The following is an 18,102-nucleotide window of genomic DNA, read 5'->3' on the forward strand; positions in this document are numbered from 1 at the left end:
CTAGCTTTGGGCCCCTGGGGGGGTGGGAACCGTTGTGTCGTGTTAACCACACTTCCAGCTGGTTTATATCTATTGTGTTTGACTGCAGCCTTCCTGAAGGCAAGCCTCCTAATTATTATTATTATAACCCTTGAAGCACCTCTGCCAATGCCCAGAGCAACGCCTTCATCATGGCACAACCGAGGAAGGGGTTAACTTGCCAGCTTGCTCTGCAACTGGAGGAGGGGGAGGGAGGCCCGTGGGGCGCTTGAGCCCTTGCAAAGCCTTCCTCCCCCCCAATCCCAGCAGAGGCACTCCACTCAGCCCGGCTTGTGAATGGCTTCATTGAAGAGAAATGGGCTGGCTTAGGTGCACAAAAGTCCCGCTCCTTCTCTGCTTGGCGGTGGCAGCAACGGCCGGCCGGGAGAGAACCAGCACAGCCAAAGGGCTGGGGGAGAGCTTCCAGCCCCCACCCTCCAAGACCCAGCCACCAGCATCCCACCATGTCCGTGACGCTCAACAATGCCCACCAAGGTACGTGGGGTTTAGTTCGGGGAAGCCTTCCCTTGCCTGGCTGTGGTAGTGTTGGTAGTGTTGGAGAACTCCCCCCCAAAAAGTGCAGCGGTTGCTTTCCAGACGCACAAAACTGTTTGTTGTGCATGCAGAGGTGGGGGGGGGTCTTTTGAATTCCCCTGGGGGCACAGTTTCAACCCCCCTCCTCCTCTTTTGAAGACTAAAATATCAATGGGCTTTGCTATTTGCTTCTGCCTCCCTTTTTCCTTTAAGGCTGCGACTCTGAGAAGGGAAATCTCAAGAAAAAATATTCTCTTTTCTCTCTCTCTCTCCACGGGGTGTCATCTTTGGGGTTGAAAAGGGACCAAGGGAAGGCTCCCCATGAGATAAGGGTGGGTTGGGGGGCGGAATACTTGATCCATTGAGCTGGTAAAGAAATGCTATCCAAGCAAAATATTCCAGCTTGGCTTCTTCATGATTTTTTTTCTTCTTCTCAACTTTTCCTACAGGGGGGAAAGCCTTCCGTTTGCTGAAAGCTGAACAAGAAGGGAGGTTAGAAGAAATCAACAAAGTAAGTGGAACGGTTGGTTCTCTCCAACTTTTTCCTCTCTTTCTCTCTTGTCCGGTCGAGCCCACATTCACACAACCTGAATTTTTTAACTCCGTGCTTTCCTCAACTATCAGGGCATGTGGTGAATTGCCAAGAAGAGAACACGCAACCTCAGGAGGGAAATTCCAAAATTATGTTAGGAAGTATGATTTCATATAGAAAGAAGAATGGAAGCTTGGAACCAAATTCCAGCTGAGGTTGTGGATCAGATTTAAGGATCCTTGGGATAAACGCTTGTCCATCATCTGACCAAAATGTAAAAAATGGAAATAAAAATAAATAAAATACTGTCTCTCTGTCTTCTTTCATTTCTCTCCCTCCCTCCCTTTCTCTCTCTTCCTGTCATTTATCTTTGTCTCATCTCTTTCTTTCTTTCTGTCTCATCTCTCTCTTGTTCTCTCTCTCTCATCTATCATCTCTCTCCTTTCTCTCTCTCTGTCATTTTTGTCTGTTATCTCTTGTCTCATCTCTTTCTCTCTCTATCATCTTTCTATCATCTCTTTCTCCCTCTCTCTCTCTCTCTCTCTCCTTTCTCTTTTGCCCCAATGGTTGAAGGTTCATTTTGCACTTGTGGTATATAAAGCTGTCTGTTGTCTTGGTGGAAGGTTTTGGGATGTGGGTTTGGCCACAGAGGCGTGAAGAAATGTGGAGGCCGGCAATCAGATTTTGTGGCATTCAAGAAACCAGCCAGATCTGCCCTTTTTGATCCCTCCCTATGTTTCAGAATGGATCACCCAGAGTAAAAGGCTCCGATTGTCCCTTGGCAGCTTCAGTTTTTCACGAGAGAATGTGCTGGCTCTTAAAAAAGAAACATGTGGCTCTTGTTGATGCAATCTAAAAAGATTTCCAAACAGCCCTCTGGCTTGAAGCGAACATTTATGCAAGCCAAGGCTTTCCCTGTGTGGTATCAGCCTGCAAAAGATGGGAAAACCTGCTTGAGAAGTTTCAGGTCATAACTTCCAGGCGTTGCTTCCCCTTCCTGCTCAAAGGGTGTGTGGTTTGTGTGTGGTTGTTTTTTAAATCTTAAAAATAAATCCCTTTGGGGTACGGTGGGGAGTTATGAAAATATGTCTCTCTAGATTCTCAAATGGATTATTATTATTATTTTTTTGCCTTTTGCCAAAGATAGGATATAGGAAACTAGCTGGGTTTTAGAATGAGGGGAGGGTGCTTAAAGAAATTTGGAGCATGCCAGCAAAAGCTCTGTGGCTTCTGTCGGGATTATAGGTAGTCCTCAACATACTGGAACCTCTGGAGTTGGGCGGTCAATAAATGAACACAGAATAACGGAAGGGACCTTGGAGGTCTTCTAGTCTAACCCCCTGCTTGCGCAGGAGACTCTATCCCATTCCAGACAAATGGATATCTAGACTCTTCTTTAAAACCTCCAGTGATGGAGCACCCATAATTTCTGGTGGCAAGCTGTTCCACTGATGAATTGTTCTCACTGTTAGGAAATTTCTCCTTAATTCTAGGTCGGGTCTCTCCTTGATCAGTTTCCACCCTTTGCTTCTTGTCCTGCCCTCAGCTGCTTTGGAGCACAAGAGAAGGAGGATTGTGCGGTGCTTGGTGCTCTCTGAGCTTGGCTGCTTTCTTGAAGATGTCATCACTAGCACTGATGACGTTACATGGTTTGGTAATGAAACGTCTGCAACAAAACAGCCAAGCTCAGAGAGCACCAAGGACGCCTGGTATAAGCTCCCCTGTTTTGGCCAGAGGGTTGGACTAGAAGACCTCCAAGGTCCCTTCCAGCCCTGTGCTTCTATAAGTAGAGGATTATCTGCATTCCATGTGTCTGAATTGACTTTCCTTATTAGGCATGCCACGGAGTCTAGTGTGGCTTTGCTGACACAATTGTTCATTATCTCTGCTCAAGGGTCTGCAATCTCTACTTCAAGATAACTTTGTGGAAAATGGACCTCAGTCTTAATTTAGGGACTGTTGACCTTTTTCTCTACTTTTAATGATGTGTTTTCTTCCGGGCAGTTTCTTTCCTTTTTTTTTAAAACAGAATGGCCCATTTTTTTCGAAAAAAAAAACCAAAAACCTGCAACACCTAACAAGATATTTTCATTGCTCAGTGTAAAGTGTTTAAATTTGGCTTCCCCAAAGCCTGTGTATGCTGGTAGTTCTCGGTTTATGAGCACAATTGAGCACAACATTTCTGTAAACACACTGCCTGCCAAGGCTACACATAAAGGAAGATTTGATTGTTGCTTAAATCCATTGATTGTCTCCTTTTTAAATCCTTTTTTCTCTGTTTCAGGAGTTTCTCTGTGACCCAAAGTTTAGCGATGAAGAAGACCTGGAAGAAAAGCTTGCAGTTTTTAAAGGTACTAGTCCACACTGCGTGAACCAAATGTAGAAAAAAACATTTTCCTTTGGGTTAGGGGTGGAAGCATTGCAATTGTCCAGAGGATGGAGAAGGAAACAACCCAACATGACAATCCGCAATGTTATTGCTTTGGATAGATCCATGCCGGCCAGGGAATTCTGGGAATTGAATTCTCATATCTGGGAAATACCCTGGACCAAATTTCAGTTACCTGGAGAACGAGAGTCCATCTAAGCCAAGGAGATAGGAAATCTTTCAGTTGTCCCCCACTGTGGATAGAAAACAGTTCTTCATCTTACTTTTAGGGAGATTGGTGAGAATTTATTTTCTTTTTACCAGTCAAAATTACTTCCATTCACCCTCCTCTTTTTCTTCCCCTCTTCTTTTTAAGTGAAATGGAGCACAAGTCCTATTGTGGTCTCCTGCAGCTTGAAGTTCTCCAGATGTTTGGGGCCACCACCTCCCTGGCTCCAAATCCAGCACATCTGGAAGGGATTTTGCATCCCACCAGTAGCCAGGTTTCGTGGCCAAATCCAGCCTGAGGAATTGGCAAATGGTGGCTAGCCTTTTCAGCTGGGAAGTGGGATTATTTGTTAAGAATGTGTCTTTGGCTACAAGATCAGGGCGTGGCTGAGGACTGGGAATATTATTATTTGCCAGTACAACAGATGTGAATGGAACCTCTGGGTTTTTAAACATGTTTGACCTCCTTTGAGATTGCATAGACTACACCCTACATTAGATGGTTTCACAAGAACAACTGAAGTATCAAGTAACCAACCAGCCTTGGTTTTGCAAAACATCCTCACACCAGGAAAAGCAAACAAGATTGACGTTGATCAGCAATGGATCTGCAAGTAATCCTTGACTTTAGCAACTGTCCAAGGTTACCGAGGTGCTGAAAAATGCGACTGACAATCAGCCTTCACACTTACAACTGTTGCAACGTTCCCTCACCCTCATTTGTTAAAAAAATTCTGCCTCTGAAGGAACGGAGACTCGAAGTTGTGAAATGAAATTCGTGCTTGCTGCAAAGACCTACGAAAAATTCAGCCTTGTGCCCAAAGCTGCAATGTGCAAAAAAGACAGTCTCTTTATTTGCTGCCTGGAGAGGACTAAGCGGCACGGTTGTGTCGGTTGTGAGCACACATGCAAAGCATACACCCCCTTTTTTTTTTCCTTCTCTTTCCAAATCTTTGCTCCTGTCCACTTCTGGCCGGCAAATCCAGCATTTTCCTGACCAAAGACTTTTCTCTTTTGGACCTGACCAACAATCAAGCTTTTGTTTCGATGTCTTTTCTCCCACCGGACACAAAGTGCACAGAAACACACATGCACACAATGCACCCTGCAAACTTGGAGTTTGTATCCTTCCCCACCTCCCTTAATGAGAATGTATACATGCAGGATCTCCAAGGCTTTTTTTCAAACCTTGTGGGCTCAAAGCAGATGGGAGAAGCCAGGGCGGTTTTCTGTTTTTTTGTTTTTTTTATAAAGCATTTTGTCTCCTTGTTTTTCCATGAATTCACTGGGAACAAATTCTGGGAAGCGTTGAGCAGCAACGACACAGAGGAATTTGGACCTTCAACTAATTTGTGCAACTTGTTAAGCCAGGAAGAGCAATGAGGCTAGGATTAACATAACCAAGTGTTCAACAGGTTGTTGGAAAGCGTTTAAATCATCCCGTTTAAGCCTGTTTTATGGATGGATCTGAGGCAGTTTTACGATAGGGCCACACATCAAAGAAAGGCATGTTACTGTGCAGCGTAAAAGTGTGGTAAACAAACAATAAGTGAACAGAATTTTGGGTTTTGTACTTTGCCTTACTCCTTCCTTCCTTCCTTCCTTCCTTCCTTCCTTCCTTCCTTCCTTCCTTCCTTCCTTCCTTCCTCGTCTTTCTTTTCTCCTTCCTTTTCCCCATCCCATTTTTTCTTCTTCTTTCTTCTTTGGTTGCCCTCTCTTCCTCCTTCCCTCACTTCATTATTTAATTCTTTCATTTACTTCTTCCTTTACTTTTCCTCTTTCCTCTCCTTCCTCCTTTTTATTTTGTGCTTTCTCCTCTCTCCTTCCTCCTTTCCCCTTTCTCCTCTCTCCTCTCTTTCTTTTCTCTCTCTCTCTCTCTCTCTGGCTTTCTCTTCTTTCTCTCTCTCCCCGTCCTTCCTGCTTCTTCCATTTTTTTTTCTTGTAATAGCAATCACCCAGCCTGATCTCCCAGGAGGAAACAGCTGTATTTAAAGTCTCCTTTTCTCTGAAAAGAGAACTTGGAAACCAGCAGAAAACAAGCATCAAAGTAAAGTTGCATTGAATAAAATAAAATAGCCAGCAGGAACAGGAAACGAGTCAAGGGCATTTTCCAGCATCTTGGCACAGGGATAGTCCTTCAGATCTTTCAAAACAGGGAAGTACGTGTTGCAAAACAAAAAGGAGGCTGAAAAATAAAGAGAGAGAAAACCAGAATATTTTCCCTGCTGCTGACTAAACTAAACTGGATAACATTTATTTACAAGTGAACATGAAACGGATCAGATCTTTTCCCTCGTCTAACGGAGATATCTCTCTCTCTCTCTTTTTTTTGCCTTGTTCTAACTCAAAAGCTTACAAGAAAAAGAAAAAAGAGAGAGGGAATCCTTTCTTGTGGAGGTTTGCCGTCTCAAAGTCACAGCCTCAAGGGACGAAAAGAGGAGGCCCACCCATCCTTTTCTCCAAAACAATCATAATAATGGCTCCAATATGTGTACCTTGCATACTGGCTTTGACTTCAGAAGTTATGGCTGCTCCATCAATGGAGGCTTTTAAGAAGAGACTGGACAGCCATTTGTCCGGAATGGGGTAGGGTCTCCTGCTCAAGCAGGGGGTTAGACTAGAAGACCTCCAAGGTCCCTTCCGACTCTGCGTGTTCTAAGGGCTGAGTTTGGATGGTGCTAACCTTTGCTTCTCTTTTCTAGAAAAATACATGGAGTTCGACCTGAATAATCATGGCGAGATCGGTGAGCTCCTCCTCTGGCCAAGCTGACCCCGCTTGAAAAGAACAAATCAGTTTGTTTTGTTTCGTTTTTGCATGATAGAAGGGAGTCCTCGAATTACAACTCTTAAACGACCGTTCACAGACGGCGCTTATTAAACAAGCCCCCTTCCATCTGGTCCTCGCCCTTAAAACATCCCTGGGGTGGCGTCACGGGACTCCGTGTTGTGTTTTATGTTATTTTTATTATTTTAATTTAAAATGTACAGTCCGCCCATCTTAGGGTCATTCTGGACAGCTTACGAAATGTTCTATGACAGTTTTGCCAGAGGGAGGGGGAAAAAATGGCACTTAAGTTTCAATGTTTCGCAAAGCCGCATACCCTCGCGAACCGTGGCTTCGCTTAATGACCGTGGTGCTCCTTGGACGACCGCCTCCAGGGAAGCCCCAACATCGTGACTGGCCCCTTTTAAGACCTTCGCGACTTATGCTCCACTGTGGTTGTAAGTCGAGGAACTGCCTGTACAGAAGGCAAGGGACGTAGGCGCCTCTTCTCTGGGGTTCGGTTAGCGTCGCCCTCCGCAAGGCCTTTAGCGTCCTCTCTCCGTCTGTCGTTCCTCGCAGATCTCATGTCCGTGAAAAGGATGATGGAGAAGCTGGGAACTCCCAAGACCCACCTGGAGCTGAAGAAAATGATCTCCGAAGTCACCAGGGGCATCAGCGAAACCATCTCGTACCAGGATTTTGTGACCCTGATGCTGGGCAAGCGGTCAGCCGTCCTCAAGCTGTGAGTATCCGCAAAAGGAGCAAACGATGGGGTACTTGCAACAGTAACAGATAAAGTTAACGGATGATCCAGAGTTGGAAGGGACCTTGTAGGTCATCTAGTCTAACCCCCCTGCCCAAGTAGGAGACCCTACATCATTTCTGACAGGTAGGAGTCCAGATGGTGAATATGACCAACTGGCAGTGGCTCATTTAGTGACTGTTCAAAGCTGCAGTGGCACCAGGGGTGGGGAGAAAGTGACCTACAGCCGTGGGATTGAAAGGCAGACTGCTTGGCAGCTGACTTGTATTCATGACGGCCTGGGATTTCCCCTTTTCTAATGTTCTGACAAGCAAAGTCAACTGAGGAAGCCGGGTTTATTTAAACAATGGTGTTGCTAACTCAACAGCTGCATTGATTCACTAAACAACCAAGTGGCAAACAAGTTGGTAAAATAGGGGCGTGCTTTAAACAGTGGCTGGATTCTCTCTTGGACTCCTTCAGTGCTCCATTTACTAACCTTTTAAGTTCTTGTTGGTTTATTTAAATGCAATGGCCACCAAACTTCAGAGGACTCCATCCACAGAGAGAGGAGTTTCTTGCCCATCACTCCAGCTAAGGCCAAAAACTATTTTGCTAAAGATTTAAAAAGCTAAAATGCAAGAGGAACAAGAATGGCAGGAACAAACTATCCATTGTCTTTCGATCCCCGTCTCGGTTTCCATTCCTGTTCCAAGTTTTGAATCCTGGACGGGGAACAATGACTCTGAACTCTGCGTGGGCACAAGGGATTTGACTCCCATTATGATCAAAGCTTTCCAATTCCCCTCCCTTCTTCTTCCCCTTCTCTTTGCCCTCCGGCTTACATCCTCCCTCCATGTCCCACCCAGGCCACGCACCCCAAGATTCGCCAGAGGGAAACCCGTTGGTTGTGATGTTGGAAGAACTTATAACTGGGGTGGGGTTAGAGGCAGCCAACTAAGGAGGTGAGAGGGAGCAGTCTAGCCATTCTCAGCGGAGAAAAGTTGGAGAGGTTGGGTATCTACAGGGCATCCCAGATGAGTAAGCGACAGGTGAACATCGGTTCTTCTCAAAGAGGTAGACCATAGAGTGTTAGGGCTGAAACGGATCTTGGAGGTCTTCCCAGAATTCCCCAGTGAGCAGGCTTCTTAAGATGGATGGACTTCAGAACTCCCCATCATGCTGGCTGGGGGATTCTGGGTGTTGAAGTCCATACATCTACAAATTACCAAGAGATGAAAGGAAGGTCATTTCTGATAATATTCCATTCATTCTTCTCTCCTTTTCTGTCCTCTCCTCTTAGGGTCATGATGTTTGAAGGCAAGAGTCAAGAAAGCACCCCCAAACTTTCAGGCCCTCCTCCAGAGAGAGACCTCTCGAGTCTTCCTTAAAGGGAGAGGAGAACACGGAACCTTTTCCATCTCTGACCATCACAAGATCTCTGCCCCGTTGCTTTTAAACCAGCCCGTTTTAAAGACGACGTCTGGAGGAATGGCGAAGAAAAGTCCGCCAGACATCATCCAGAAGACTATCTAAACCACCCCTCATTTTTAGTCTCAACCGTAACCCAAATAGCAAGCCCCATTGTTCTCAAGAACAGCAGAAAACTCTAAATGCAAAATCCAGATTTCACGGAGCGTTTTTCGAACAGACAAACACTCTCCTTTTTTCTCCCAAATCTGAAACGATCCAGATTTTCTTTACGACCACTTCTGTTCCAAACAGAAACTACTTTTTTCTGAAAATGGCTTTGTGTACAGGTGGAAGAAGAGCTGAGCCCTCTGATCCAAGGGAGAAAAGAAATTCAGATGGTTTAGTTGAGTCATATCCTTTCAGGAGCATAACAGCCAGAATTTCGCATCAGGCAGCGTGTTATTCTCCTTAAAAGATACCCGTCCTAAGCCAGATGGAGCAGGCTTGAGTGACATCATGGTTAGTTCTAGAGTTGGAGATCTACACATGAAAAAATCCCATTTTTGCTACAACCACCACAAAAGTTCTACGTGTCTTCTCAGAGTCGCTTTTCTGATTTCTGAGGGATTCTTTTTTTTCCTTCTGTCATCCTGTAAAATGCAAACATTTTCGTGATGCTTGGTTTTCTAATCTTGGTTTCTTTGTTCAAGCCAATTTCCTTGATCAGACCAATGTGTCTTCCCCTTCTTGGTACAGGTAATCCTCAACTTACAACCATTTGTTTAGTGACCATTTAAAAGTTACAAGGGCAATGAATAAAGCCAGTCTTCACACTTACGACCATCGTAGCAATCCCACGGTTGTGTGATCAAAATTCATTAGCAACTGGCATGTATTTGTGATGGCTTCACATGATCGTTGTTCCCAGCTGGCTTCCAACAAGCAAAGTCGATGGGTTAGGGGTAGGGTTAGGAAGCGGGATTCTCTTAATGACCACACAACTCACTTAACAACTGCAGTGATTTACCGAACAACCGTGGCAAAAAAAAAAGTTGTAAAATCGGACATGGCTCACTTAGCAACCAACTCGATTAAAATTCTGGTTTCAATTGTGATTGTAAGTTGAGGACTACCTGTATGTGAGTTGTGGAATAAGAAAGATTTGGCTGTGGAATTGGATTTGATCCTCTTGAGGTGTTCTTTTTTAATGTTTGAGTTCACCAGGATCAGTTCTCCATTGACTTGAATTCGATCAAGTTTCTTTCGTTTTCTTGGTATCAATACAAAATAATTTGCCGTTTACTTCTATTGTTTTTTCTTTTTTCTTTTCAACTTCCCAGTCTAACCATTCAGACTTGGGGTCTCGTGGTTATCTCCCATTCAAATGCTAACCAGCTTCAACCCTGCTTAGCTTTCCAAGGTCTACCAAAGATGGCGAGAGGCGCCCCCTGCTGACGTTCAACCCAAATGAACCGATATAGTTAGACTCACATTAAATAATTCATATTCTGGCTTCTGATGTGTGTGTGTGTGTATGTGTGTGTGTATAGGAGGATTCGTTCCACATGCTAAACTCGGGATCATGGCTCTATTCACACGACCTTTGATTACGGGTGTGGTGACCTCTCCCAGTGCACCATAGACCCATAGGTGTATTTCAGCATAATGTGTTGTATGAACTCTGGGGAGGTGTGTTATTTCATCTGTGGAAACCCAGCTCTGTTGTTCATAGACCTTCCTGATTGTATTGACAGGGGTTCTACTACCTCACCTTTGCTTTGACACTCCCTGGAGTCATACATTGCACAAAGCCACTCAACTATTATTTGGGTTTAGCTTCCTGGTTTGTGTGAACCCAGGAGGCTGCAAATCGAGGCTTTAGAACTCAGTGTGCCAGGTCAATCTACCCAAGTGTGGTTTATTCAACCAGCGGTGGTTAATCAAGTCTTGACTTTGAAACATGGGCAAAACTAAGCGACATGGGCTATGAGGAACATTTGTCTTCTAGGATGTCTTCAAAGTCAGCTATTGAGGGGTGTCCAGAAGGTTTTGAGGTATGGATGAAAATACAACAACAATGAACTTCAAGCTACCACATCTAGTAGCATAATTCTTATGGCATACATGGATCTGGAATTCAAGGGCTTCCGTTGACTTGCTCATACAAAGAGAAACTGCATCTAGTTCTGGTCACCACAATATAAAAGATGTTGAGATTCCAGAAAGTTTGTGGAAAAGAGCAACAGGAATGATTAAGGGGCTGCATGCTAAAACATAGAAAGAATGAATACAGGAATTGAGTTTGTATAGTCTAGTGAAAAGAAGAACCAGGGGTGACAGGATAGCAGTCTTCCAGTATTTGAGGGGCTCCTACAAAGATGAGGGTGTCAACCTATTCTCCAAAGCACCAAAAGGCAAATGAGAAATTGTAAATACATGCCTGCTGCCAAATCCCCACATTTTGATCACATGATCCTGTGACATCCATAAAAACAAACACAAAAACACCCACATGCACATTGACTTGTTGATTTTTATACACACAAACATAAAGAGGGAGAGAGGGAGACACAGAGCAATTGATATTTCATTTTTATCTATAAACACTTGACTCTTATTAAGTTTATAATTCATATTACAGACAGGCTCATGGACACTTTCATTTTTAACATTTTCACTCGTATTTTATTTTATTTGTTATTTTTTATTTACTATTTTGGTTCGTTGCACTGTCAGCCAGATGTTTTGACTGGATTTAGCATTTGTATCTACTTCCCAAGGACCTGGGATAGGCATTGCAGGATGTAAGACTTTCCAAGCAAAGCTGCCTTTTGCAATTGACCGACGGGAGTTTTGTCAATGCCAGTGGTGTTCAAGGGATGCTGCCGTTGTTTTGGGGACTGCACACAAGGCTCCTATGACTACTGGCATATCTCTGCTTCCTTTTGCCAGTCGTCCTGTTTCTCTCTGAGGTCTTTCTATTTGATGATCTTCTCCCATTCTTCCTCTTCTATTCTGTTACCTCCGGGTACTGCCCTTTCCACTATCTAGACTGTCTGACGGGTTGTGTAGCAGGTGGCTGTTTGAATTCTAAGGACCCAGAGCATTTTAAACTTATTTTATTTTTATTATGTTTATTTCTATTTTTTTCTTTTTCACACACAGCCAGTGTACGTTCATATAGAAACACACCAACTCACGGACATCTATTTTTTTCAAAAAAATATCCTGCTCCTTGCAGATATATATATTTGGGTGTGTAGCAATAACCAATTGCATACAGATATTGGGGATCTGCAGGTAAGCCTCAGTTCAGCCTATGTGCCCAACTGTGGCGGGGGGAGTGCCTCTCCTTGACTGGATTCCCATAGCCCCCCAACCACCCCCCAAAATCACCCCACAATCATATAGTGGCTGCCTTCCCACAACTAATTTTAAAACTAAGTCCAGCAGACACAAGACTGTTGCGCAAATGCAGCCTCTGGATGGAGAAATGCAAGCAGCAACCCTGATTGGGTTAATCCTTTGGGGAAGAGATCCTTCTTCTTGGGAAGAGATCCTTCTTCTTGCAAAGAGATCCCTTCTTTTGTAAAATCCTTTTTCAGAAGATGCTGAGATCTTTAGATGCTGTCTAAAAGGGACAAATAATCCCGGAAGTCGAAGAGTCTGCATGAGTCTATCATTCCCGCCTCTATGTCCTGATGCTTTTGTTTTCATCTCCTTAGCACCAGCCATAGAGTTGACCGACCGGAAGAGAGAGGGAAGATTCCGGAAGGACGTCATTTTTTCCTTCCTTCCCTCCCGACGGAACAGAACGTCCGGGACTCCCAGGCGGGCTAGGAGCAGCGGCGGAGGCGGCATCTCTCGTTTTCCATCCTTTTTTCTCTCGCAACTCCCCTTCAGCTCCTTTCCTTTTGGGGGGGGGGCAGGTGTCAAACTTAAGCCGCGCCTAGAGCGTCGCCGGAAGCGGAAGCGCCCGCGCGTCCGTCCGGTTCCTCCTTCCCCTCCGTTGAAAAAAAGCGGGGGATGTAAGAACGGGCGGCGCGTGTCCGGGCTGCCGGCGGTGGCGGCGAGATGGGCGACGATATGGACGTGATCCCCGAGCGGGAGATGAAGGTGAGGCCGGGCTTCGAAGGCCGAAGGGGGCCGGACTAGGGGCGGGGGGCAGAAAGTGACGGAGGAGGGTTTTTAGTGCCCCCCCCAATTTCCTCCTTCCGGGTTCATGACCCCCCTTTTGGGGGCTCCTTTGATGAGTCTGGGGAGGGGGAGTCGCCCCCCTCCTCCTCTCCCCCCTCCCTTGTCCCTTTGCAGCCTTTCTTCCTGCACAACAACCCCGCCAGGTAGGCCAGGCAGGATAAGCATCTCATCTCATGTCATTATTATTATATTGTATTATATTAGCATTATATTAGTATTATTATATTTTTATTTTTATTATGCTGCATTTTATTATGTTATAATTATATTATATTATTATATTATAATTATAATACTGTATTACATTAAATATTACATGTTATACTGTATTATGTTATGTATTATGTTATATATATTATACCATACTAGATTATGTATATTATATTTATGATATGTTATTATATTAAATTACATTAATATTTTACATATTATGTTATCAATTATGCTTTTTGTTACTTTATTTTACTTTATTTAATTTTAATGTATTGTTTAGTAAGTTTGTATGCTGCTCCTCTTGCTATCCAAAGCGGCTTTAAGGAGCTTTCCAAGTTGGGTCCACTATGGGGTGTTTGGAGAGACCCTGTCCGTCCTTCCCCGTCCCCACCTGATTAAAAATAAAACAAAGGAATTATCCCGATTTGGGTAACTTAAAAGTTTTCCAAGCCAAGAAGCTGGATTTACTGCTTCCGCCACCGCACCGTCAAAAGAAATGTCCTGACTTTGGTTACCTAAAGCAAGTAAACCGACAGTTACTTTTTTAACAGTTAGAACATAGAACCATGGGGGCTGGTAGGGATTCCATTCTCATTCAGCTCAGCAACTGCAGAATAATAGGGTTGGAAGGGACCCTGAAGGTCTTCTAGTCCAACCCCCTGCTCAAGCAGGATACCATTCCGGACAAAGGCCTGTGCAGTCTTTTAGAAGCCTCCAGTGATGGAGCACCCTTAACTTCTGGAGGCAAGGAGTCCCACTGGTTAATTGTCCTCACTGTCAAGAAATTTCTCCTTAGTTCAAGGTTGGATTTCTCCTTGATTAGTTTCCATTGGTTGCTTCTTGTCCTGCCTTCTGGGGCTTTAAAGACCTTCTTTGTGGCAGCCCCTCAAATATTGGAAGGCTGCTATCATCCCCCTTGTCCTTTTTTTCATTAGACTAAAATGAAATTTCTAGTATATATACATTTCATTAGACGGAGTTAAAAGTTTGGATTTGGTTCTTTTTTTTTTCCCCCTTCAAGGATATCATGTGTCCCCTTTAATGTTTCTCTTTTTGGTAAAGCTTCTAATCTGTTTTTTTCCTGGCAGGATTTTCAATTCCGAGCCCTGAAGAAAATCCGGATCTTCGAAGCCCCCGAGGATTTGCCCAAAGAACGTGGCAACCTGCTAGTGGTGTCCAACAAATATGGACTGACATTCACCGGTTGTGCAGCCGGACTGCAGATCTTTCAGACGAAGAACCTGCTTATGCAGATTCAGGCTGGGGATTCTCCTAATAAAATAGGTGAGTTTTGTATCGGGGTTCGGTCCCTCCTGTTTAGCTAGTTTGCAGGTTTGTTTGATGGAATAGGTGCCACTGTGTGTCAGCTCTCAGTGACCGTAGGAGAGAGATGATCTCCACGAAGATCCGTCACCAGCCTGGTCCTTCAGGTCTTCAAAAGTTGCCCCCATCACCATATAACTCAAATCAATCCATCTTGGTGCTGGCAATATTCTGCCTGCAAAATGCCCAGCATCTATGCTGCCGATGACTCCAGAAGTTGTGTGTGCTCCAACACTGGAGGTTTTGTTTTTTGTTTTTTAAAAAAGAGATTGGACAACCATTTGTCTGAAATGGCAGAGGGTGTCCAGCTTGGGCAGGGAGTTGGACTAGATGACCTACAAGGTCCCTTCCGTTATTCTATATTCAGTGGAATGACTTGCCCTCAGAAGTTGTGGGAGCTTCATCCCTGGAAGCTTTCAAGAAGAGATTGGATTGCCACCTGTCAGAAACGGTGTAGGGTCTCCTGCTTGGGGAGCGGGGGGGTGTTGGGTTTGGACTAGACGACCTACAAGCTCCCTTCCAACCAGTTTTGTTGCCCTTCACCTTATGAGGCGTCAGCAAGATAGAAAGTAGAAAGCGGGTTGGACTAAAAGACCTCCCTTTCTGTTACTCTGTCCCTTGAAAGCCTCTCTCTCTTCAAAGGACAGAGCTGAGCAGAGAGGCAGCTAGGATTGGCAGTGTTGGTGCGAGAGGGATTTGTGTTCGTGGGGAAACAGAAGCGGCACAAAGCAGCCTAAGAAAAACAGAAATACTGTCCACCATGACAGTCCTCCAATATCCAAGGGGCTGCCCCAAAGAAAAGGGGGTCAATCTATTCTCCAAAGCACCCGAAGGCAGGACGAGAAACCATAGGTGGAAGCTTATCCAAGAGCAATGGAGTTGTTGTTGTTGTTTCAACTTTTCCTTTCATTTTGTTTCCACAGTAGAGAATATGCAGGGTCTTTTTGTCCCGACCAAGTTTTGGGTGCATCACTTGGCGCTCAGCTGTGATAACCTCACGCTGTCGGTTTGCATGGCCTCAAATGAAGTTGGGTCCTTCGTTGGCTTTTTCGACGTCCGCACCTTTGTGAATCAGGTGCGCTGGTTCCTCTGTATAAGTTTGAGCAACAAAATTTGATGTCTGCTTTGATCTTTTGTGCCTGACATTAATCTAGTCAACTTCTGGTCTTCTCATCTTTCTCATCTTTCCTACTACCTACCTTCTCTCTCTCTCTTTCTTTCTTTCTCTCCCCCTCTCTCTCTCTCTCTCCCCCATCCATTTATCTACCCATCCATCTCTCTTTACCCATCCACCCATGCATGGGTCATCTTTCAGTCTATCCATCCATCCACGTCTCTCTCCATCCCTCCATGTATGCATCTGTGTCTCTCTACCTGTCTATCCATTCATCAGTGTCTAGCGTCTGTCTGTCTCTGTCCATCCATCCTTGTTAAATGCTCGCTTGATCTCTTCCCAACAGGCTAAACAGCAGAAACGGCCGTTTGCTTATCAGAAGATGGCAGGCGCTCTGGTCAACGACCTGAAGTGGAATCCAGTCAATGCCACGATGTTAGCTGTCTGTCTGTCAGATGGGAGTGTGTCCGTCTTGCAGGTGACGGACACTGTAAAGGTGTATGCCACACTTCCTGCGTCGGTGGCCGTCACATCTGGTGGGTCGCATGGTTCCATCCCCTCACTCAGACCTGGTTTTCTTCTTTTTAGCTATTTGTTTCTTACTTATGTATACCTCACCCTTTATTATTATTATTATTTTTATAAATTACTCAAGGCAGTGAACATACGTAATCCACCTCCTTCCTCCCGTTTCTCTACAACAACAACTCAGTCACTTGGAATCGGTGGGGTGGGCTGAGAGAGAGGGGGACTGGCCCAAAGTCACCCAGCTGGCTTCCATGCCTGAGGTAGAACTAGAACTCACCATGTCCTGGTGATTGGCCCAAAGTCACCCAGCCGTCTTTCATGTTTGAGGCGGGACTAGAACTCACTTTCCTCTATTTTGTAGCCTGGTGCCTTAACCACTAGACTAAACCGGTGGAGAACAAACTCATAATCCTGGTTTACAAGGCCAGTATGCTGATTACTAAGCCATGTTGAACTATAGCTTCTATCTTCTCAGCATGACACGTCGTTGGCTTCATTATCTGGTTTGATAAACCATACCTGAAGTGTCCTTGATTGGCACCAAGGCTGTGGTGCAAAAATTGGCCTGATTTGTCTCAACGATGGGTTGTTCTCTTGGGGTTTGTGAGCCAGGTTGGTGTGGTAATTAATGTAACATTTTAAAGGCTATTTTTTAAAGAAAGTTGTTTTCCTCCCAGTGTGTTGGAGTCCTAAAGGGAAACAGCTAGCAGTGGGCAAACAGAACGGCACTGTGGTCCAATATCTTCCAGTAAGTCTTAATTTTGGCTTATTTCCGATCTGCAGTAATTTCCCATCCATTCCCAATTTGTGATTAGGGACCGGATGGAGTTTTGGGGCGTAGTTATCTTAGTTTAATGGATTCTTCAAATCACCCGGGTGGCTCAACATCCAGAATATAGATTAATTTGCAGAATAATTAGCTTAGCTGTGGGTGACTTAGAACTTCGCTGAAGAGCTGCACCAAACAAACAGAAACGTGGGGTTTTTTTTCCAATTTTTCAGAACCTGCAGGAAAAGAAAACAATTCCTTGCCCTCCATTCTACGTGGCGGATAATCCCGTTAAAGGTACAAAATTTAGTGATATTTCAGTAGGAACACGTGGTAGGCCTTCGTTCTGGTATTAACACAAGTTCCTAATAACTAAATTAGGCAAACCTGTGCTCGGTTTTGCAGAAAAATAAGAATTTTTTAAGTGACGTTTAAAAACGCAAAGTAAAAAAACTTAATACAGATAGTCTGTAACTTACGACCACAATTGAACCAAAAAAAACCCTTTTTTGTTGTTAAGTCCAAACAATTTCACTAACTTAGAAGCCTCCGTCCTTCTGGTCATGTTTTGTTTTTTTTAAATCTCTTCCTGAAGAGCATCTTCCCCCAAAAGGGACAATGTGGAATTTGATGGGTCAATAAATAAATCCACCTTATTACGAGGTGCCTCAACGATAAGGAGGCAAATGACTCTTCTAAAATAATCCCCCCTTTTAAATTGTTCTTCTCCAGTCCTGGATGTGTTGTGGATTGGCACTTACGTCTTCTGCATCATTTACGCCGCTGCGGACGGCAGTTTAGAAACTGCCCCTGAAGTGGTTATGGCTCTGTTGCCGGTATGTACCCACCATCTTGCTTTTTTTAAAAAAAAATAATAAAGTAAAAGAAAAGATGAGAAACTAAGCTGTTCTCTCCATTCAGAAAAAGGAAGACAAGAGGCCTGAGCTGTTTGTCAACTTTATGGAGCCTTGTTATGGTAGCTGCACCGAGAGACTGCACCATTACTTCCTTAACTTCGTTGAAGACTGGTAAGTACCAAATAAATAGAATATTTATAGCTCAGGGTTGAACTGTGGAGTCTGGCATTCTCTGCCCCTTTCTTGCAAGAGTTTCCTTATCCAACTAGGTAACATCATCAGGGCTAGAAGGAAGTGAGACTTGTTTTCTGTTAGTTCTGTTTCCCTGAAGACATTTCATGACCCAACTTGGTAACATCATCAATGCTAGTGAGTGTAGATTGCTCCCTGTTTATATGCAGAAGCTCTGAGCTGGGTTGTCTTTTTGCAGACGTTTCATGACCCAACTAGGGTAAATCATCAGTGCTTAGAAGCCTCCTGCCACTGTTGATGTCACCTAGTT

The 18,102-nt window shown here is 44.4% G+C and overlaps 2 protein-coding genes across 4 annotated transcripts in view; both read left to right on the plus strand.

The window, feature by feature from the left end:
• The first annotated feature begins 381 nt into the window (after positions 1-381).
• AIF1L (allograft inflammatory factor 1 like) lies at positions 382-9,901 on the plus strand. Its single transcript, XM_026712378.2, has 6 exons — positions 382-513; positions 1,002-1,063; positions 3,369-3,435; positions 6,383-6,424; positions 7,024-7,186; positions 8,490-9,901. The coding sequence occupies exons 1-6, from the start codon at positions 483-485 to the stop codon at positions 8,575-8,577; spliced, it is 453 nt and encodes a 150-aa protein (XP_026568163.1). The 5' UTR covers positions 382-482; the 3' UTR covers positions 8,578-9,901.
• Positions 9,902-12,334: 2,433 nt separating this feature from the next.
• NUP214 (nucleoporin 214) overlaps positions 12,335-18,102 on the plus strand; it is a 38,820-nt gene continuing 33,052 nt past the window's right edge. The window contains exons 1-8 of one of the 3 annotated variants that reach the window (XM_087914749.1): positions 12,335-12,715; positions 14,098-14,293; positions 15,256-15,407; positions 15,793-15,982; positions 16,652-16,722; positions 16,977-17,040; positions 17,476-17,579; positions 17,665-17,771. In XM_087914749.1, coding sequence (XP_087770875.1) covers positions 12,674-12,715; positions 14,098-14,293; positions 15,256-15,407; positions 15,793-15,982; positions 16,652-16,722; positions 16,977-17,040; positions 17,476-17,579; positions 17,665-17,771 — 926 coding nt within the window. In that variant the 5' untranslated portion in view covers positions 12,335-12,673. The remainder of the gene's footprint in view (positions 12,716-14,097; positions 14,294-15,255; positions 15,408-15,792; positions 15,983-16,651; positions 16,723-16,976; positions 17,041-17,475; positions 17,580-17,664; positions 17,772-18,102) is intronic. The other 2 variants (XM_087914750.1, XM_087914751.1) reach the window with 2 other exon arrangements.

This window comes from Pseudonaja textilis, chromosome 17 (assembly GCF_049901715.1).
Source record: "Pseudonaja textilis isolate UNSWEBS1 chromosome 17, rPseTex1.2, whole genome shotgun sequence".
In the NCBI taxonomy this organism is placed as follows: domain Eukaryota; kingdom Metazoa; phylum Chordata; class Lepidosauria; order Squamata; family Elapidae; genus Pseudonaja; species Pseudonaja textilis.